This window comes from Scomber scombrus, chromosome 23, assembly GCF_963691925.1.
Source record: "Scomber scombrus chromosome 23, fScoSco1.1, whole genome shotgun sequence".
NCBI classification, from domain to species: domain Eukaryota; kingdom Metazoa; phylum Chordata; class Actinopteri; order Scombriformes; family Scombridae; genus Scomber; species Scomber scombrus.
Window position 1 is genome coordinate 22,053,386 of NC_084992.1, and position 16,709 is coordinate 22,070,094.

Here is a 16,709-nt window from a genome sequence, read left to right on the forward strand (position 1 = left end):
GACTTAAAAACACCCTCGAGACATATTTTAAGACATAAAAATACTCGGTTTTGAGTAATAATTTATGTCTGATATGTTTTTTCAATATAATTTCATTGATGTCATCAAAATCCTCAAAATGAAATCTCAGTATTTGTGCACTGTTAGCTTCAAAATTGCATACTGGATCATGATTGGCTCCTAACTAGTTTGGATTCAGTCCCACGGACACAAGGGTTTAGAGGTGTTACAGATATTCTTAAGTTTTTAAAGTCCTCTATTAATATATCAGACAATATTAATTTTCTTTACACCACCAATAACATCATATTCATTTTTTGATATGGTTCCTTTCATTTTTTTTAACATTTGCAACTAAGAAATGTACTGATTTCTCTATTTCAGTTTCTTGTCATTTATTGGCTGACATACACCAGTATCTAAATATCTGTAGTACGCTGGTACTGTCTGATGTATTGGCCCGGCTCTAGTTGTGATGCAACAAATCCTGCTTGTACAGTGGAGCTCAAACATCCAAGTGATGAAACAATGGGCAAAACGTATTATTGAGTGGAGAGAGACTTTAACATCAGTGATGTCACGGTTTACTGACACACCCTGGAGTGCGGTGAAGTTCCACCGATGGAAGCCAGCAAAAATAAGATTTTCAGAGGGTTTTAAGTTACTGTTTAATATCTATATTTTATTCATGCGACGTTTGTATCAAGTTGCTCTAAGATAACATCAAACACTGATGTTTATACTCTGCAGGACATGGTTTATCTGTTCATCTCTTATTTTTGAAACTAAAAGCTCAGTTTGCTTTTTCTGTCCAAGAACAATCTTGTGGTGGTCAGCTCACGTTTGGAAAGCATTCGGAATGACTGGACGTTTAGAGAGCATTTACATTCTGCTGGCTTCCAGATCTCTACCCCCCCCCCCCCCACGTCTGCTCTGTTCCCATCAAAGCTGCTGTCAACAAGCAGCATCTGGCTACCTTCCCAGATCAGGACAGAGGGACTGAGAGTGCCGACGGACGTGTCAGCACTGCACAACGCTCATTCAGATTGAAAGATATAAGATTCATTCCAAAACTTCCTGAAACTCTGTTTAGATGTACTCAACTGGCTTTTGAATTAATTCCTATTTAAGCCCCGCTCAGCTGTAACTACATGTCTCTTTTATTGGATCAAATTCATAAATATGTATTTTGGGACACACATCCTTAGGACGTGCCAGGAGAAAGCTTCCATCTCAGTCTCAAATATGCAAGACATGCCACATTAAAATGTGTCTGAGGCTGTGATATTTAAGGCTTTTAAAACTGCTGCCTGGATCCCAAAAGAGGATCAAATTAGTCATTCTCATGACAAGCTGAAGAAGAAAAGTTGTGACAGTGCAAGTTGAACTTTTCTCTGGTTGGACAAAAAAATCCATAATCAGTAGAAAACATTAAAGCTGCACAATGAGACTTTAATCGATATTAAAATAAACATACATCATTATTGTTTCTGTTATTGTAATTGCTGGTGAGTAGTTGTGGCAGTTCAGTCCCCTGTTATCACTGAATGGTAGCGATCCAACATTCAAATTAAATTATTAAATTAAAATGCTACTCATTCTCCCTGATTAAGATGAGATATCTCCTCCTTCACTGTAAAGTCCATTCTCAGTGTTTGTGCACTTCAAGTCTCCACATCACACTTGTGTAAGTTGCATACTGGACCTTTAGTCTTGTCTTGTTTCGTACGTTTTCTTTACCTTACATTTAACAGTAGAGACAAACAGACACACAGGGGCATAGTGGCAGGTATGTGCTGTGTGCCACCAACACACCTGCCTTTTATTGCAGTGGATTTCACTACTAAAGTGCAGAACTCTCAAAATGAAATGGAATATATATTTTCATAACTTGTGTGTGGTTGTCGTGATGAAAATGCATTAGTCAAATGTATTCATATTCATTAAACTTGTAAAATAGCAGTTCCAGCATTAATGGGATATATTGTGAGCTCCTGTGTAATTCTGAATCAAACCCACAATAAAAATACAGCATGTTGCCTACTGTCCTGTAAGGTGAGTTGGTCAAACTAGGCCAGCTCTGCTCAAACAACATACAGTAAAAAAACACACGCATGCATCCATGTTAAGCTGTTAACTGTACCTGACTCCTGAGCATGTGCTGAGAGCCACCCAGGACTCTAGATGTTCTCTTACATGGCCGTGGTAGAAGCAGTGATCCTGAAAGAGAAAAATAATTGGAATCAATAGTTCATATTTCATCTGGAGGAAAGCTTTAAAAAAAGCTGCAATAATGTTTATGCAGACATGCCTGCAGAGCTGCCCACAATGAATCGATCTGCTGGATTGATTTGGTGGTGTAAGTGTTCATAAAGTGGCCTATGTGCTCCTGTTTCCTGACTACAGCTGCCGGTAAAAACACTACATCTGAACAACAGCTGCGATGAATCAATAACAAATATGCAAAGCTCCTTAAAGCATGATGGCGTTCATATGAAGGTGGGAATGGCCAACGAAATATCCTGATGAGGATTTGAAATCAGACTTGAATGAAAAATAGGCAGAATCTGAGGAACATTTTTAACCATTGCTAAAAACAGATAAATAACATGTCACATTATAACACAAATACATATTCAATGGATATAATATAATATAAAACACTGTAATTTGTACTCTTTTATTGAACCCACCACAAAGACTTAATGAACAGTAGATGGCTGTAGATTATTTACATCTATTTAAACCAAACTGTTCAGCCTACCAGTCAGAATGCCCAATGGACCAAATAGTATAGAGTAATAATTATATAGTATTATAGTATACAACAATAATAATTTAGAGCATACAAAGATCACTCTCAAATTAGCTTTGTATGCTATAATTATGTTGATTCATTTGCATGTTTGGAAGATAACTACTTTTCTTTTAATCTGATTTATTTCAATAACTCTGATAGAAAGACAGTGTAGAAAAGAACAACTGACTTGATAAGAACAGTTTGAACTAGTCGAGCTAGTGTTGTTGGTAGGGCAAACACAAATGAGAAACTTTAGCTATAAGAGCTTTTAAAGTTGCAGTGCGTAGGATTTAGTGGCATCTAGTGGTGAGGTTGCGGACTGCAACAATCTCAATAGTCCTCCCCGAACCCTCCCCTTCCAAGCATGTAGGAGAACCTGCACTGTGGTTGCTATGAAACTTGCAAAAAAAAAATGAAAGGCCCTAGCTACACCCAGTGTTTGTTTGTCCATTTTGGGCTACTGTAGAAACATGGCCGTGCAACATGGTAGGTTCCATGGAAGAGGACCCGTTTCCTACGTAGGTACAATAGGCTTATTTTAAGGTAAAGAAACACAACAGCTCTTAATTTCCGGTGATCATACACCAATTAAAAAGTATTTATGAATATTCTTTTTTATTTCTGCCTGATCTGACTAAAACTGTGTGCTCTTGATCTAAAGCTGGGTATATGCCTCTAGAAACATAAACAATTAAACATACGGAACCATCTGGGACATTATTTACAGATGTTTGAGCCTGATGAGATGTTCCCACACAAGTGCATATCAGTTACTAACCCTAACGCTGCACTGTAGAAACTGCTGGAGTTGTCCACGAATACAATATATAGTGATCACTGACTGGGTATTAGCATAAAGTTGACACAAATGTCAAATTCATTAAGTTGCATTAATCAATTTTTTTTTTTATAAACAATGAATCAAATGATGTACATTTAAGGAGGTGTTGCTCATAGTGATGAACCTGCAGATAATGATCAACTAACTGTTTGGCTCAGTCTCAGTCACTCTGCTCTCATCAAGCCTGTTTTCAGCAGCAGCAGCAAGCAGCTGTTTTCAGTGATAAAGCCACTGTACACTACCTGCTAAGCTCCAAACAGTACACAGAGACAGGTAGAAACTAGCTGCTGAACAAAGTGGTGCATTTTAACAGCTGAAGAGACAGACATGTTTCTCAGGAGTTGGTAAAGAACTAGAACCAGAGCTGAAAGGAGAGTAAATAGTGAACTTTCATACATTGAGTGGATACAAACATGTCTCCAAATGAATGCTAATATTCCTGCTGGATGTGGAAATATGAAACGGTTTGCTAATGTTGGCTAAACCAAGTTCATAAGGTGATAAAATGTGAATGTAGTCTTTACAGCTTGTCCCTACAGTTGTGAACATTTATATTTGATTTACTTAATATTTGAGAATACACAGGTGGAAGAGCAGATTTGTATGTGACTTGCAGGACTTTGTTGTGGCTGCCAAAGGTGAGATGAGATATGGGGAAAGACTGAATTTGATGTGGAGTGCCAATAAGGACAGCTTTAACAGGAGAAAATGTGTGCTCATGAGGCTGACATGGCTGCAGAAGGACTTACGGCAGTTTTTATGTACAGTTGGGTATCATCAGCATAGCAATGGAGAGACGCGCCATGTCTGCTGATGACACATTCAAGGGGGAGCATACAGAGGGGGCGAACAGGGAAGAGAACGGATCCTTGCAATGGTGAGACATATTCAGAGACAGTGAGATATATTCAGTCCTACAAAAAAGGTAGGACTGAAACTACTAAAGTACAGAGACTGACAACCCAATGGTAGTTTGGAGGCAGCCTAAGAGGATAGTGTGACCCACAGTGACAAATGCAGTGCTCAGGTCAAGGAGAATGGGGAGAGAAGGGGACCTTGCATTGGCTGCAATGAGCAGGTCATTCACAATCTTGAGCAGAGCTGGTTGAGTGCTCAAAAACCTGAAAGAAATTTTCCAAATAGGTTGTTGTATTTAAGGTGTTCCTGAAGCTCAGACGCAGCCACCTTCTCCAACATCCTCAACAGAAAAGGGACATTGAAGATAGGTCTGTGGCCGGCAAGAACTTCCAGGGTGGGTATCTTGAGGAGGGGGTAGATGACTGCGACCTTCAGGGCCGATGTAACACTACAGGTTTGAAGGAAGAGGTTGACAAGTTAGCCCATCAGGGGGCTGAGAATGGGGATGTATGATTTGAGCAGAGCTGTGGGAATGGATCCAGGGTACAAGTACAGGGGTTTCAATGATTTCTTCAATGTGGCTCTGTCTGACGCCAATAAAATGAAATAGAGACGGTGAGCTCCCAGTGAGAGGTTTGATGACAGGAGGATGCAGAGAGGAAGAGCTGAACATCAGAGTGTGGTTGTTGTTGACCTTGGCTCTGAAACAGTCAGTGAAGCTGTTACATCGCTTTTCTGTTGCCTAAAATGGGGAAGATGATAGTGGCTTCAGGACATGATTTATTGTGGAAAAAAGATGCTCAGGGTTGCCAGGATTGTTATTAATTAGGTTGGAGTAGAACTGTGACCAAGCATCTTCAAGGGACTTTGAGTCAGTCTTGAGTCACTTTGATGTTCTCGGAGGGTCACTTTATGGACAGCGAGCCCAGAGTGTCTGAAGTCTCAGTCCAGGACACGTTCAAATATTGACATTTCTTATTCTTACTGACCATATGCCAGAATGCTCTCATTTTACTCTAAGAATCACACCATTTATTGTTTGCATGTTTTAAAATCAGTGACATAATGGCACCTTTTACCTTTTTTTCACTATTGGAAACATACTAAAAGGTAGATTTTATGTACTGTTACACCTCTAATGAACCATAAACTGAAGTGCAGTGTTAAATGTGGAAGGTAAGAATTGAATTCACTTGGCTGGGAAAAGTAAAGGCAAAGGACAAATAACCTTAAGTTAAAACCAGACAAGCTGCAAGAACACCCACCTGGTTGTCTTTGTTTACTGTATTTTAATTTTAAAAAAACCAAAAAGGTTATATAAAAGAAAAGGAAAAAAAGAGAGAAGAAATGAACACTTTCAAGTCAACCTTTTAAGTACAAAGGTATCACACTTTTCATGATATCAAAAGCAACTCTTTGAGCCTAAATACCTGCTGATAATGTTGACAATGGATTTATCGCCACAAGGTTTAAATTATGCAGGCATGTCGATTTTTGACTATTCAAAATTCCCTGTCAGCTCATCAGAGCGTGAAATGAGCTCTTTCATTTGAACAGCAGCAGCAGTAGCAGCAGCGGCAGCGAGGAGCGCTCTGTTAGAGCCAACATACAAATCAATTGTCAGTGAGAGCCCTCCCTGCCAACCTCCTGCAATTACTCTGCTTACATGTACAGGATTTGATGTGGAGGCAGTCCAAGATGTCGGCCCTGCTAGTGTTTGTTTCAGGTGTGTAAAGAATAACCTGCCCTCAGATCACGTGGAGAGACAGGATCCCATCTGCAGTTGGAGCTGTGTGACACTTTGACTCTGCAGTGTGTGCACATTTAGCTTCATTTGCCAGGTTGTAAGAAAAACTTTTGAACTCGAGTGGAAGCCAGCGCACATAAACCTCTCAATATGCCTTGTTGCCTGTTTGCGGTCTTGTGAAACATCATCAGTGACAGGTAAAGTTCTACTCCAATTTAGTCCACATCAAGCCAAGTGCGGCCCAAGACAAGAGTTCTTTCTATGCCCATTTTATCGAGGATGCTTTGGGAACTGATTTGTGTGGACGAGTATCCCGGCATGCATTTTCTAACAATAAACTGCAATGCCTTAAGGATATGAGCCAGGTTCACAATTCTTATAATTGTCATTCTACAAATGTTCTGTGCCACCAAATCGAGTTTGGAAAAGTTTTGTTAGATGAGAAATCTTTTTTATTTTTTATATACAGTATAGCTATATTTATTGAGATTTCAAGAGTGGCCAGGGCCAACACAGGTAGCAACATAAAGGTTCAAACTAACACCATAAAACACAGCTCTATCACAACCTCTCAAAATATTAAGGTCATGAATACAATTACAAGCAGCTTGATATCAGCAGGTAGATTATGAGTTCCTGCAGCAAAGCTTTAAATCTGCACAGAGACACTACTGACTGTAATTTTACCTCTAAAATTCCTCTACCTATTTAGATTTCAATTTATCAAAAATAATGCTTACTTAAAAAGTCTTCCCATGTTTTTAGCACTGTATAAAGAGACAGTTTTTGGATGTTTCCGATCAAAATAATTGATTTTGGCAGTCTAACCAGAATACAAATAACCAAATGAGAAACTGTCATTTCGGGGCACTTTACAGATGATGTATGGTTTGATCAAGTTAATATTATTCCATTATACTGCAGCAGAATAAAGAAATGGGTTTTTTCTTGTCATGCTCTTAAAAAGAAATAGTAGAACATGTGCTGAACTACCCTACTTTGTTCTCTCAGTCCACATTTTCTGTCTGGTGGTGGACTATATATCAAAAACAAAGAGATTTCCAATAATTAAAAATCTGTATACCTCATTGTGTCGAACTCATTGGAATCATTTTTATGTAAAGTAACAAGGGGTCAGCAATTGTCGGGGCACTAAAAACTGATTTGGTGGCCGGCCATGACAGAATGAATGTTAACTGACAGCAGAAACAATGACTTTTATAAAGACACTGGCAAAAGACACTGGATTTAATGGCTGATACCCAATCCATTTAACAAGTTCAATGTCAGCACCAATAACAATCTACAATGTCAGATCGGTGCATCGCATAATACCAATTAAAGGCAAAATGCCCAAAACAATCTTTTTTTAAAAACTCCATTACATTGATTGTCTACCAGACACACTGACAAGTTGAATTATCAACTGTAAAGTGTCCCTCACATTGAATATGACCCTAGTACAAATCCTAGAGACAATTCTTTTAAAGAAAATGAGGTATAGCATCATTTTTCTTTTTTTAAACAATTCAAGCAAAGTCATAATATAGTTGAACTTCTTATTTACTGGCCATTCAAATGTAGCTTCTGCCATTCAGAAATAAAAGGGATTATTAAGTGTTCACACTCAAAAGAGCCTCACAGAGAGATTGTATTCATTCTATTACAGGTTTCTCCAAATCAATAATAAGCTACAAAAAGAAAAGAGGACCAGAAGTTCTGCCCTGCGGGACTCCGTACGGAGCAGAGATAGCTTTAGCTTAGTCTCATGATCCACCGTTTAAAATGCTTTTTATAAATCTAATTATACATATACATAAATAGACTGTTACATAGCAAAAAAAAAAGGAAACTCGGTATCAAAACATCTGCTTTAGTTGAATCGGTGTCAACAACATCTGCAGTACTGCGACCCTGATCAATTAGCTTCACTCATTTCAATGTGACCCCTCAAACATTCAAATCTAAAGTAGACCATTGGACAGTCTGTGATTGAGAAGGTTGTTATAGCCTGCATGCATGCCAACACTTCCACATGCACTATATATACACAGACAGAGCCTTTAGGATTATTACCAACACGGTCTAAAGCTATATGGTTATGTAATCTGTGGTGTATGAAATAAAGTAAAGAGGATACACAGCGGGTGACTGAATACACCTAAAATCATGTTATCTACATTATCTCAAGCTGCAGGTCTAACACTAAACTAACCATTCATTTTAATTAACTTCTATTTGCTTGAAGATGTTACTTATCACTTAACAAAGCACGAGCTTACATAATTTAAGCATGCAGCTCTGGTTCTAAAAGTCTACTAAAGACAAATAGATGATTTGGATTCTGTGATGTAACACTTAAGAGCTGAGTTGATCAAAGGGCCAATCAGGGAGCTCAACCACCTCTGATCATCAAAAACTGTTCAGATATGAGACGTCTGCAAGGATCTTGATAACATCAGTCTTTGTAGATTGAAATCAAGTGACTTCAATAGAAGTTGCATTAAGAGGATTTTGATTGTTAAATACTGTTGATGAAAGACTCAAGATAAAATCACTAAAACTTTACTTTTTCTCGGTTTCGAATCTCAGCATTAAGAGGAAAGACAATGACCTGTTTCCTCTCAAATATATTAGGAGATTAATGATGATTTGAAGTTGCTCAGAAAATGACTGCAGTATGATGGACACTCATTTTATTATACACCTGTACGCCTTAAAGAGTAGTTTAATACCAGGCTTCAGACTCTTGTGTCAAAACATCAGGGTTCATGGTGTATTTTGACATTGCGTTATATTTATTATGCAGTCCATTTTATGGTTTTGTTCATATTACAAGTGTAATAGAATACTACTATAATATTTTGCTTTTTTCACATACAGAAAATGCAAAGTAACTGCTGATTCCTTAACGAGAAATGTCAAAATTAAAGTTTTGCTTCAGATTATTATTATTATGTCAAATCAAAACTCTGTAATATTGATATTTCAGAATGTGTGTCCATTTTACGGCTTAAAATAAACTTCAATCTAAACTTTTTTTCTTGAAGTTCATCCAGATGTGACCTTGTGGCAGCGCAAAGCACTAAAAGCATTCTGAGGCTGCCAATATTCTCAACATTAAATATTATTAGATTTAAGAATTAGATTTTTTTATGATACACTCAGATGTTACAATGCTACTTGCGCCATTACACATCATAAAGCTTAAAGCCATTCTAAATGCATTAAATGCACCACTGAGGCAAGAAAGGCTATAGAGTACATCCTGTTGTTCAGTGGGTCAGTGGGAGTCCACATGTTAACTGTATGTGTACATGTATAGTGCTGGTTGAAAGTCTGCCATGCACACCACTGATGTTCAATGTTCTCCTGATGCTGGACTCATTAACAGTGACTGTAGCCACTCTAAGAAAGGTCTTCAGTTTCCTACACATTACCCTTGGGTCCCTTGTAGCCTCCTGGATTACTACATGTCTGCTCTTAGTGTGATCTCTGTTGTCCAACCACTCCTGGGGAGGGTAACAGTGATGTTTGATGTCTCCCATTTCTACACAATCTGCCTGATAGTCAACTGGTGGAGTCCAAACTCTTTCAAAATGTTTTTTTTTAACCCTTTCTAGCCTAGTGAGGATCAGCATCTCTTCTTCTGAGGTCCTCAGAAATCTCCTTTGTTTTAGCCATAACACTCTTCCACAAACCTGCATTGTGACGCTCTTAGACTTTTATAGTGAAGACCCAGATGTCTCTTCTTTAAATAAAACAGAGCCTCCCAGACTAACACTCTATTGTCCTTCCATTAAGTGAAACACATACTTTTGCCACGCATAAATATGTAAAATTGGATCATTTTACTCAATAAATAAACAAAAAAGTGTAACGTTTTTTTTACTCATTTGTTTAATTGATGTCTCTTTATCTAGTTTGAGGATTGGATGGAAATCTGATCGTGCTTGAGGTCAAACTTTATGCAGAAATAGAACAAATTCTTAAGGATTCGCAAAATTTTCAGGCAGTACTGTATGTCTGTGGCATAAAATGGATGTATAATTGAAGCAAGTCTGTGTGTGTGTGTGTGTGTGTGTGTGTGTGTGTGTGTGTGTGTGTGTGTGTGTGTGTGTGTGTGTGTGTGTGTGTGTGTGTGTGTGTGTATATGTGCAGTGTTTTAAGGATGCAGTACATTTTTCTGTGCTTATTAACATGTGTGAAATTGATACTGTGCATGTCCGTCACATGTTGTGTGTATGTGTCAGTGTTTCCGTGTGGAGTGCATCTCTGCCTATCAAAGCTGTTTTTCATGCCACGTGTGTGATATGTGTGTGTGTGTGTGTGTGTGTGTGTGTGTGTGTGTGTGTGTGCGTTCAGTGTTTTTAGAGTTGAAAACAACCACAATGATGCTGATTTGGAGCTCCAGCAGCAGCTCTCAGCTCTTTCCTACAGCTGTCGTTTCCTTCCTTTAACACACTCTAAAACTGCCGCTCCACAAACTGCCACACACACACACACACATCCTGTCTGCCACACGGCCCACAGCGTTAATAAAGTGCCTCATCATTTATGCATCGCTTACGGCGGTGACCTCATGCCACTATGACACCTCCTGTGTGGCTGTAAATATGAGTCAAGTGTAAGATCTAAGTTTGTTGGATTTGTAATTTACTCCTAATGGTTCATTTGTAACAAGTCAGTGTGAACACAAAACTTTTTTGTCTTTTTTGACCAAAACTTAATGTGTGAAAGTGACAGAGTAAAACATATTCCTCCTCTGATTAAATATCCATAGCTTGCTGCTGGACTTGGCCTTTCGTTTCTATGGTTACAAAAAGCCCTGTTGCTCATCTATTAATATTGAGTATTGGATGGAAAAATTACTTCCACTAACTTTTCGAAGTCATGCTTTGCAGATGCTGTGCGTCCTTTATTTTCTATGAGAAATACTGAAATAGATGTCTGTTTACTGTATAATGTATCTCTACATTACATGCAGGAACACATAACGTAATAGAGAAGAGTACAGGAGCTTTAGTTTGGATCCTGGAGTAAAGATTTAGATTTTAACTGTAGTTTACCCAAACACACTGGAGACCCCAACTCACTCCTTCATTGACTGTAATGCTTTTTATCATTTAGCTTCACATCTTTCCCCTGAGTTTGCTCATTGGATCATTAGAAAATCCTACATTGACAAAATGAGCAACCACTAATTTAAGGGTATGGAAGTCTATGACCGCTGATATTTAAATGAAATAATTGAATCAAATTGAAATTATATTTTATATTTCTTTTATAACGTATGACTAAAATACATTTTAAAATCTAATTGTAATTTTTTGAAAATGCGTAATTACTACCGAAATGAATTTTAATGAGCTAAACTCAATCAAATTAAATGCAATTGCTCAATTTAAAATTTGGTTTTCAAAATGATACTGTACATTGTTGGTTAGTATGAACAGTAAATGTAATATTCAACTGCATTTTCATAAGCATCATTAAGCCATAACCACCATACTAAACTGAAAATCACAGTACATGTAAATAGAGATTTGCAGTCATTATGCAATTTCAAACAAGAAAATAAAAATGGAAATTGTATTTTAAAATGAGCTGAATTTGTCTATAATGCACACACAAATGGAAACTTAAATGAAATGATTTAATTATATTCATAGCCATAGACTTCCATACTGTTGACTTTGGCTTTGCAAAATGAGATATCTTTAAACAAATGTTGCATTTGTTTATTTTAATAAATGTTGCATTTATTCAAAAAGACACAAAAATAAAATAAAATGATGGTTCCATAAACCTCTGTAATAATGGATTCAGAGGGATTTCTTAAAAATGTAAATCCTAACTATCCTTTTTAATGTCCTCCCTCAATTCCATATGAAACGCCAAATTGTTTCCAGTCTGCAAGTTGATACTGAAATGTTACTGAAATGAACGGTAACCACCAGCTGCCTGAAGACAGAGTGGGAAGGAAATGTTAAAAATGTAAAACAAAAGTGTTGAGCCTTAGAAAAGAGCAGGCAGTTATGTGAAGTGAAACAAAAAAAGCTGCAAACATGACAAAATTCAAGTACAGCTCTTCCATAGGTGGAGTTTAGGACTAGAAGCTAAAGGTAAAGATTAGATGAAAGGCATTTTAGAACTGATTTGGAGTAAAGAAGTATAAGATGAAAACCTTTAACTAAGGAGAGGCATGTTATAGACTACATACTTACAGTGTAATTATGATTGGTCACAGTCACCAGCTGCCCATCCTCTGTGTAGTAGGTCTCTGTGAAGTCTGGACCTATAAGCTTGCTGTGAAAGAAAAAGAGAAGAGGGGAGACAAAGGTGATGGGTGATTAGATAAGATTTAACTTTAATGATGCCAGCGGAATTTGGTAGATGATAGAGATTGGACGGAGCAAATAAAAAACCTGTCAAAGACAATAATCACACTGAATGTGGCACTTTTAGGTGGCTTTTTTTTCCATTATTATTGACAAATCATTTTTTGCACAGTGCTTTTGTTCCCCAGGAAACTGGTGTTTATTAATCAAGAGCATCTAGAGCTCTCCAGTTGGGTTTAAGTGCCATATGGCAGTGATTGGTGCTGCCCAGTCCTGTTTCATCATGAGCTAATGTCATGATATAATAAAGTGCGCCAGGCTGTGTGCCATGGCTAAAAGGGTAGATTTTGTCTTCTTAGTTAGCTAATAACATTAGCTGATGACATTAGCTAATGTCATTAGCTAGGCCAGCTAAGTGATTGACAGCAGCTGACTGTGAGGTTGCCTAGCAATGACAATGGATGTTTCCTGGAATGCTTCTCATGCAGAAGATCATCTCAGATTTTTAAGGCTTCAGTCAGATGAGAGCCGTAAATAAGAATAAATCTATGTAGGGAAAATAGCAAGACCAAAGCTTTTCCTCATCGACTAATGTCACATTAATCAGTTAGTCAACACACATGTATAATATTAATTTAATGATTTAAATATATATATATATATGGTATTACAAAAGTGTTTGGAGTTCCAGGATCAAGTATTTATCATTAACACTGTGCTACAGTACAAAGAAATCATACACCAAATGGATATAAATGGTGGAACTTTTTTGGTCATATCGGCCTGCTGATGCTATGGGTCTCTAGTTCCTCTATCTGTTGTTTCAAATTAAAATCCATCTAGTGTTTCATACACAATCCAGCCATATACTAGGTTTTAATCTAATTTTAGCAAGGTGCAGCTCCTGAATGGAGATTGAGGGTTTTTTCCAGCGACAATCCCACCAATGAACACTTTGTCTGCTAAGACTGATCGACTATGGGAAGTCCTAGAAAACTGAACGACTAAAGTTTGTGCTCTTACATATGTGTGTTATACTGTCTTTGTTCAGAAATATTCATAAAAGAAACACTTCTAGCGTAACTCAACATTCCATCAGGGCAGAAAATTGCTGCCACTCTATGAGGTTTCTTCTCTGGTCATTCCACAATCAGGGATGTTACTGCAGGTATTTTCCATTATCTGTCAAAAAACCCATCTCTATATCACCCAGCAGGATACAACCAGTACTGTGACAAGACCAAGTTTGAAATTGCGTTTGAGAGTGCAAGAGTTTCAATGTGGATATACACACCAAGTTTTTACACAGAATGATCAGTTTACTACTTGAACTATGAGAACATAAATGCTGTATCTAACAGGCAGGTGCTTCTATTAGATATAGGAAAATATATGATCCATCAATTATGGAGCTTCATACCTGGGTTCTAAAATCACAATGTTTTAACTTCTATGGCTTCCTATTCCTTTCTTTTAGTTTGTTTCTTGTCTTGTAAAATATTAAAATGCTCTAGTATCAGTTGAAAATGGTGTGAGTTACCATTTAAGACCCAGGCTATTTGATATGAAGGATTATTCAAAGTTTAGTTTTTCACTCTGTAGCTAGCTATTCAAAAAAATTTTTTTTACGCAAGTTAAAACAGTCATAGAAAAACACACTAAAAGTATATTTATAGCCTAGAAACTAAAAACATATAGAACAAAACAACAACATACTAAAAAAAGAAACTGAGCCTGACTACAAAAAGCATAATCTCCTCCAAATGAACTATTGGATCAGCAGGACTGAAGTCTTTCACATTGATGGAGTTGGGTATTGATAACAAAGAGAGACTTAGACGGAAGAAATATCCAAAAGTCTTGTGATTGTATCAAATTGGACTCATCTGTTAGATACGTTTCTCATGCAAATCCTTATCTCTTGAAAACTTAATCTTTATCTTTTTCTTTATGCGCGTGCTTTTGTTGGCGCTCTGCTAAAAGATGGCCTGCAGAGCACTGCGAAAGATAAAGAAAAGAGATTATTGTTTGATGTCTCCTAGAAAGGTCACCTTACAACAAAGATGGACTGGCTCTATTTTTGCCAGTAGGGAGAGAAAGGTGACATTTGTCATGTCTGAGGACAAAAGAGTCGGTTATCAAATGCCAAGACATCCCTGGACTCATGCGTCAGTGTTACAGATGTATGGATCACTGCTACCATGAGGACATGTGGCCTTATTCAGTCTCTGTGTGTGGCTGAATTACTGACCAGGCAGGAGACACACTCTGGCAGCAGATCCCTCAGCAGAAATGGGCAAATGGAAGACGGACATGAAAAGATGAGCCCAATCTCCATTTGGTCCCAGGGGCCCCATTGTATTATTCATTGAGGGGGATCGTAATGGAACATAATCCAGCTTTCTCACCCCTTTTACTGCAGACAATTTGCTCTGCTATATAAAAAGACTGTCTTACGTGGCAGTCCTTGAAAGTTAATTCGATTGAAGCCGGAGTACAGACGGTACTGTGTGAAATTCAACTCCATCGTATTCAGGACAGTATTTACACAGCATTTTCATCAAAGGGAAAGAGAAGAAAAAGTTGATTGCTTTTCATGGCAGGTCAGCGTCTTTCAAACTGTCAGGGTATGTAAGGGTGTAAAGACAAAGATCACAGTCAAATATTTCCTATTGTTTAATTAAAAACTGGCAACGGTGTGATTACTACTGCAAAACTGTAACGTTCTAGAAATGTTGACCAAAATGTTCACCTACAACGACTACCTGCTGTATATGATTATTGACCTTAGAACGTGACTGAAGCAACACAACATAGAGCATAGATCAGTGTGTATGATCTGTGTAAATGGTAAATGGACTGTACTGGACTGGACGTACATAGCTCTTTTCTAGTCTTTTTGACCACTTTGACAACTTCTACACTACATGTCACATTCACACATTCACACACATTCACACACTGATGACAGGAGCTACCACACAGGGTGCCAACCTGCTCATCAGGAGGAAATTAACCATTCACACACATTCATACACCGTTGGCGCAGCCATCAGGAACAATCTTCCGATTGGTGGATGACCGCTCTGCCTCCTGAGCCACAGCCGCCCCACAACTAGAAATGTGTAAAAATGTGCAACTCAAAGAATCCAAGCGGATGGAAGCTGTCAGGACTTAGACCAGTTTTCGAGTTGAGTGTCAGTACAAAGTTTGTAATAAACCACTACTATTGAAATTCATTTTACACAGATGTACAAATGAGACATGAAAGCACTAGCAAGCACACCGTGTTGACTGATTGTGATTCATAGACTGATCCAAAGAGTTTCAAATAATGGAGAAGTTGCAAACAATGGCAATTTATGAGGTTCTGTTTTCTGAGATTATAGTTGATTGGCGAGGATTTATCGTTCTGGTTGATTGAGGGTTTGATTGAGGGTTTGTGACGACTGGCTCGATAATACTCGTTGACAGCGGTTTATGTCAGAAGGAAAATGACTGTTTGTTACAACTTGAGTTTTATTTTTGATGATTATGATTTCCGACCACTGGTTCTTTCAGTTATGATAACATTAGAGTCACCAAATAAACCACAGATATCTGGAAACATAGAATCACTGAACATTTCGGAAGGGGCAAGAATCCTGAGCAGTCTGTGGTCAGTTTGGCCTTATTATCTAAACCACTTTGTTTGAAGGTAAAAATAAAAGTGACAAGACCTATAATGACACAAATAACCCCCTAATTGTACAAGACACAGTTGAGTTGACCTTTAGTAAACTGTGATGGATGTCTACAACGGACATTTCGGGGAATCATTTTACTATCAGAGAAGTTTGGTTAACCAGGTGTTGTGTCTGACCACTTGTGTTTGTTGCCCTGTTGGACCCGCGGCTCCACATTCTGAGATGTCAGCAATCAAATTGATGACTTCAACATCATCGCTGATAGTAATGATAGTACTACCTTCAAGAAGTGTGTTGTTTTGCTTGACTTTGTAGTCTTGACATGATGAATGGAACACATGTAGGTAACACCGCACGCTCTCTTTTTTCTTTTCTAGAGTATTCAATTGTTCGGCACAGAAAAAGTGATGTTGGTTATATGAACAATTCAACTTTA

At 37.9% G+C, this 16,709-nt stretch overlaps 1 protein-coding gene across 1 annotated transcript in view; it reads right to left on the minus strand.

The window, feature by feature from the left end:
• The window catches only part of adam19a (ADAM metallopeptidase domain 19a), a 206,891-nt gene that overhangs the window by 67,943 nt on the left and 122,239 nt on the right, over positions 1–16,709 (minus strand). Inside the window, exons 4-5 of the mRNA XM_062444365.1 lie at positions 12,474–12,555; positions 2,144–2,220 (exon numbers count right to left, since the gene is read on the minus strand). Of these exons, the coding sequence (XP_062300349.1) occupies positions 2,144–2,220; positions 12,474–12,555 (159 nt within the window). The remainder of the gene's footprint in view (positions 1–2,143; positions 2,221–12,473; positions 12,556–16,709) is intronic.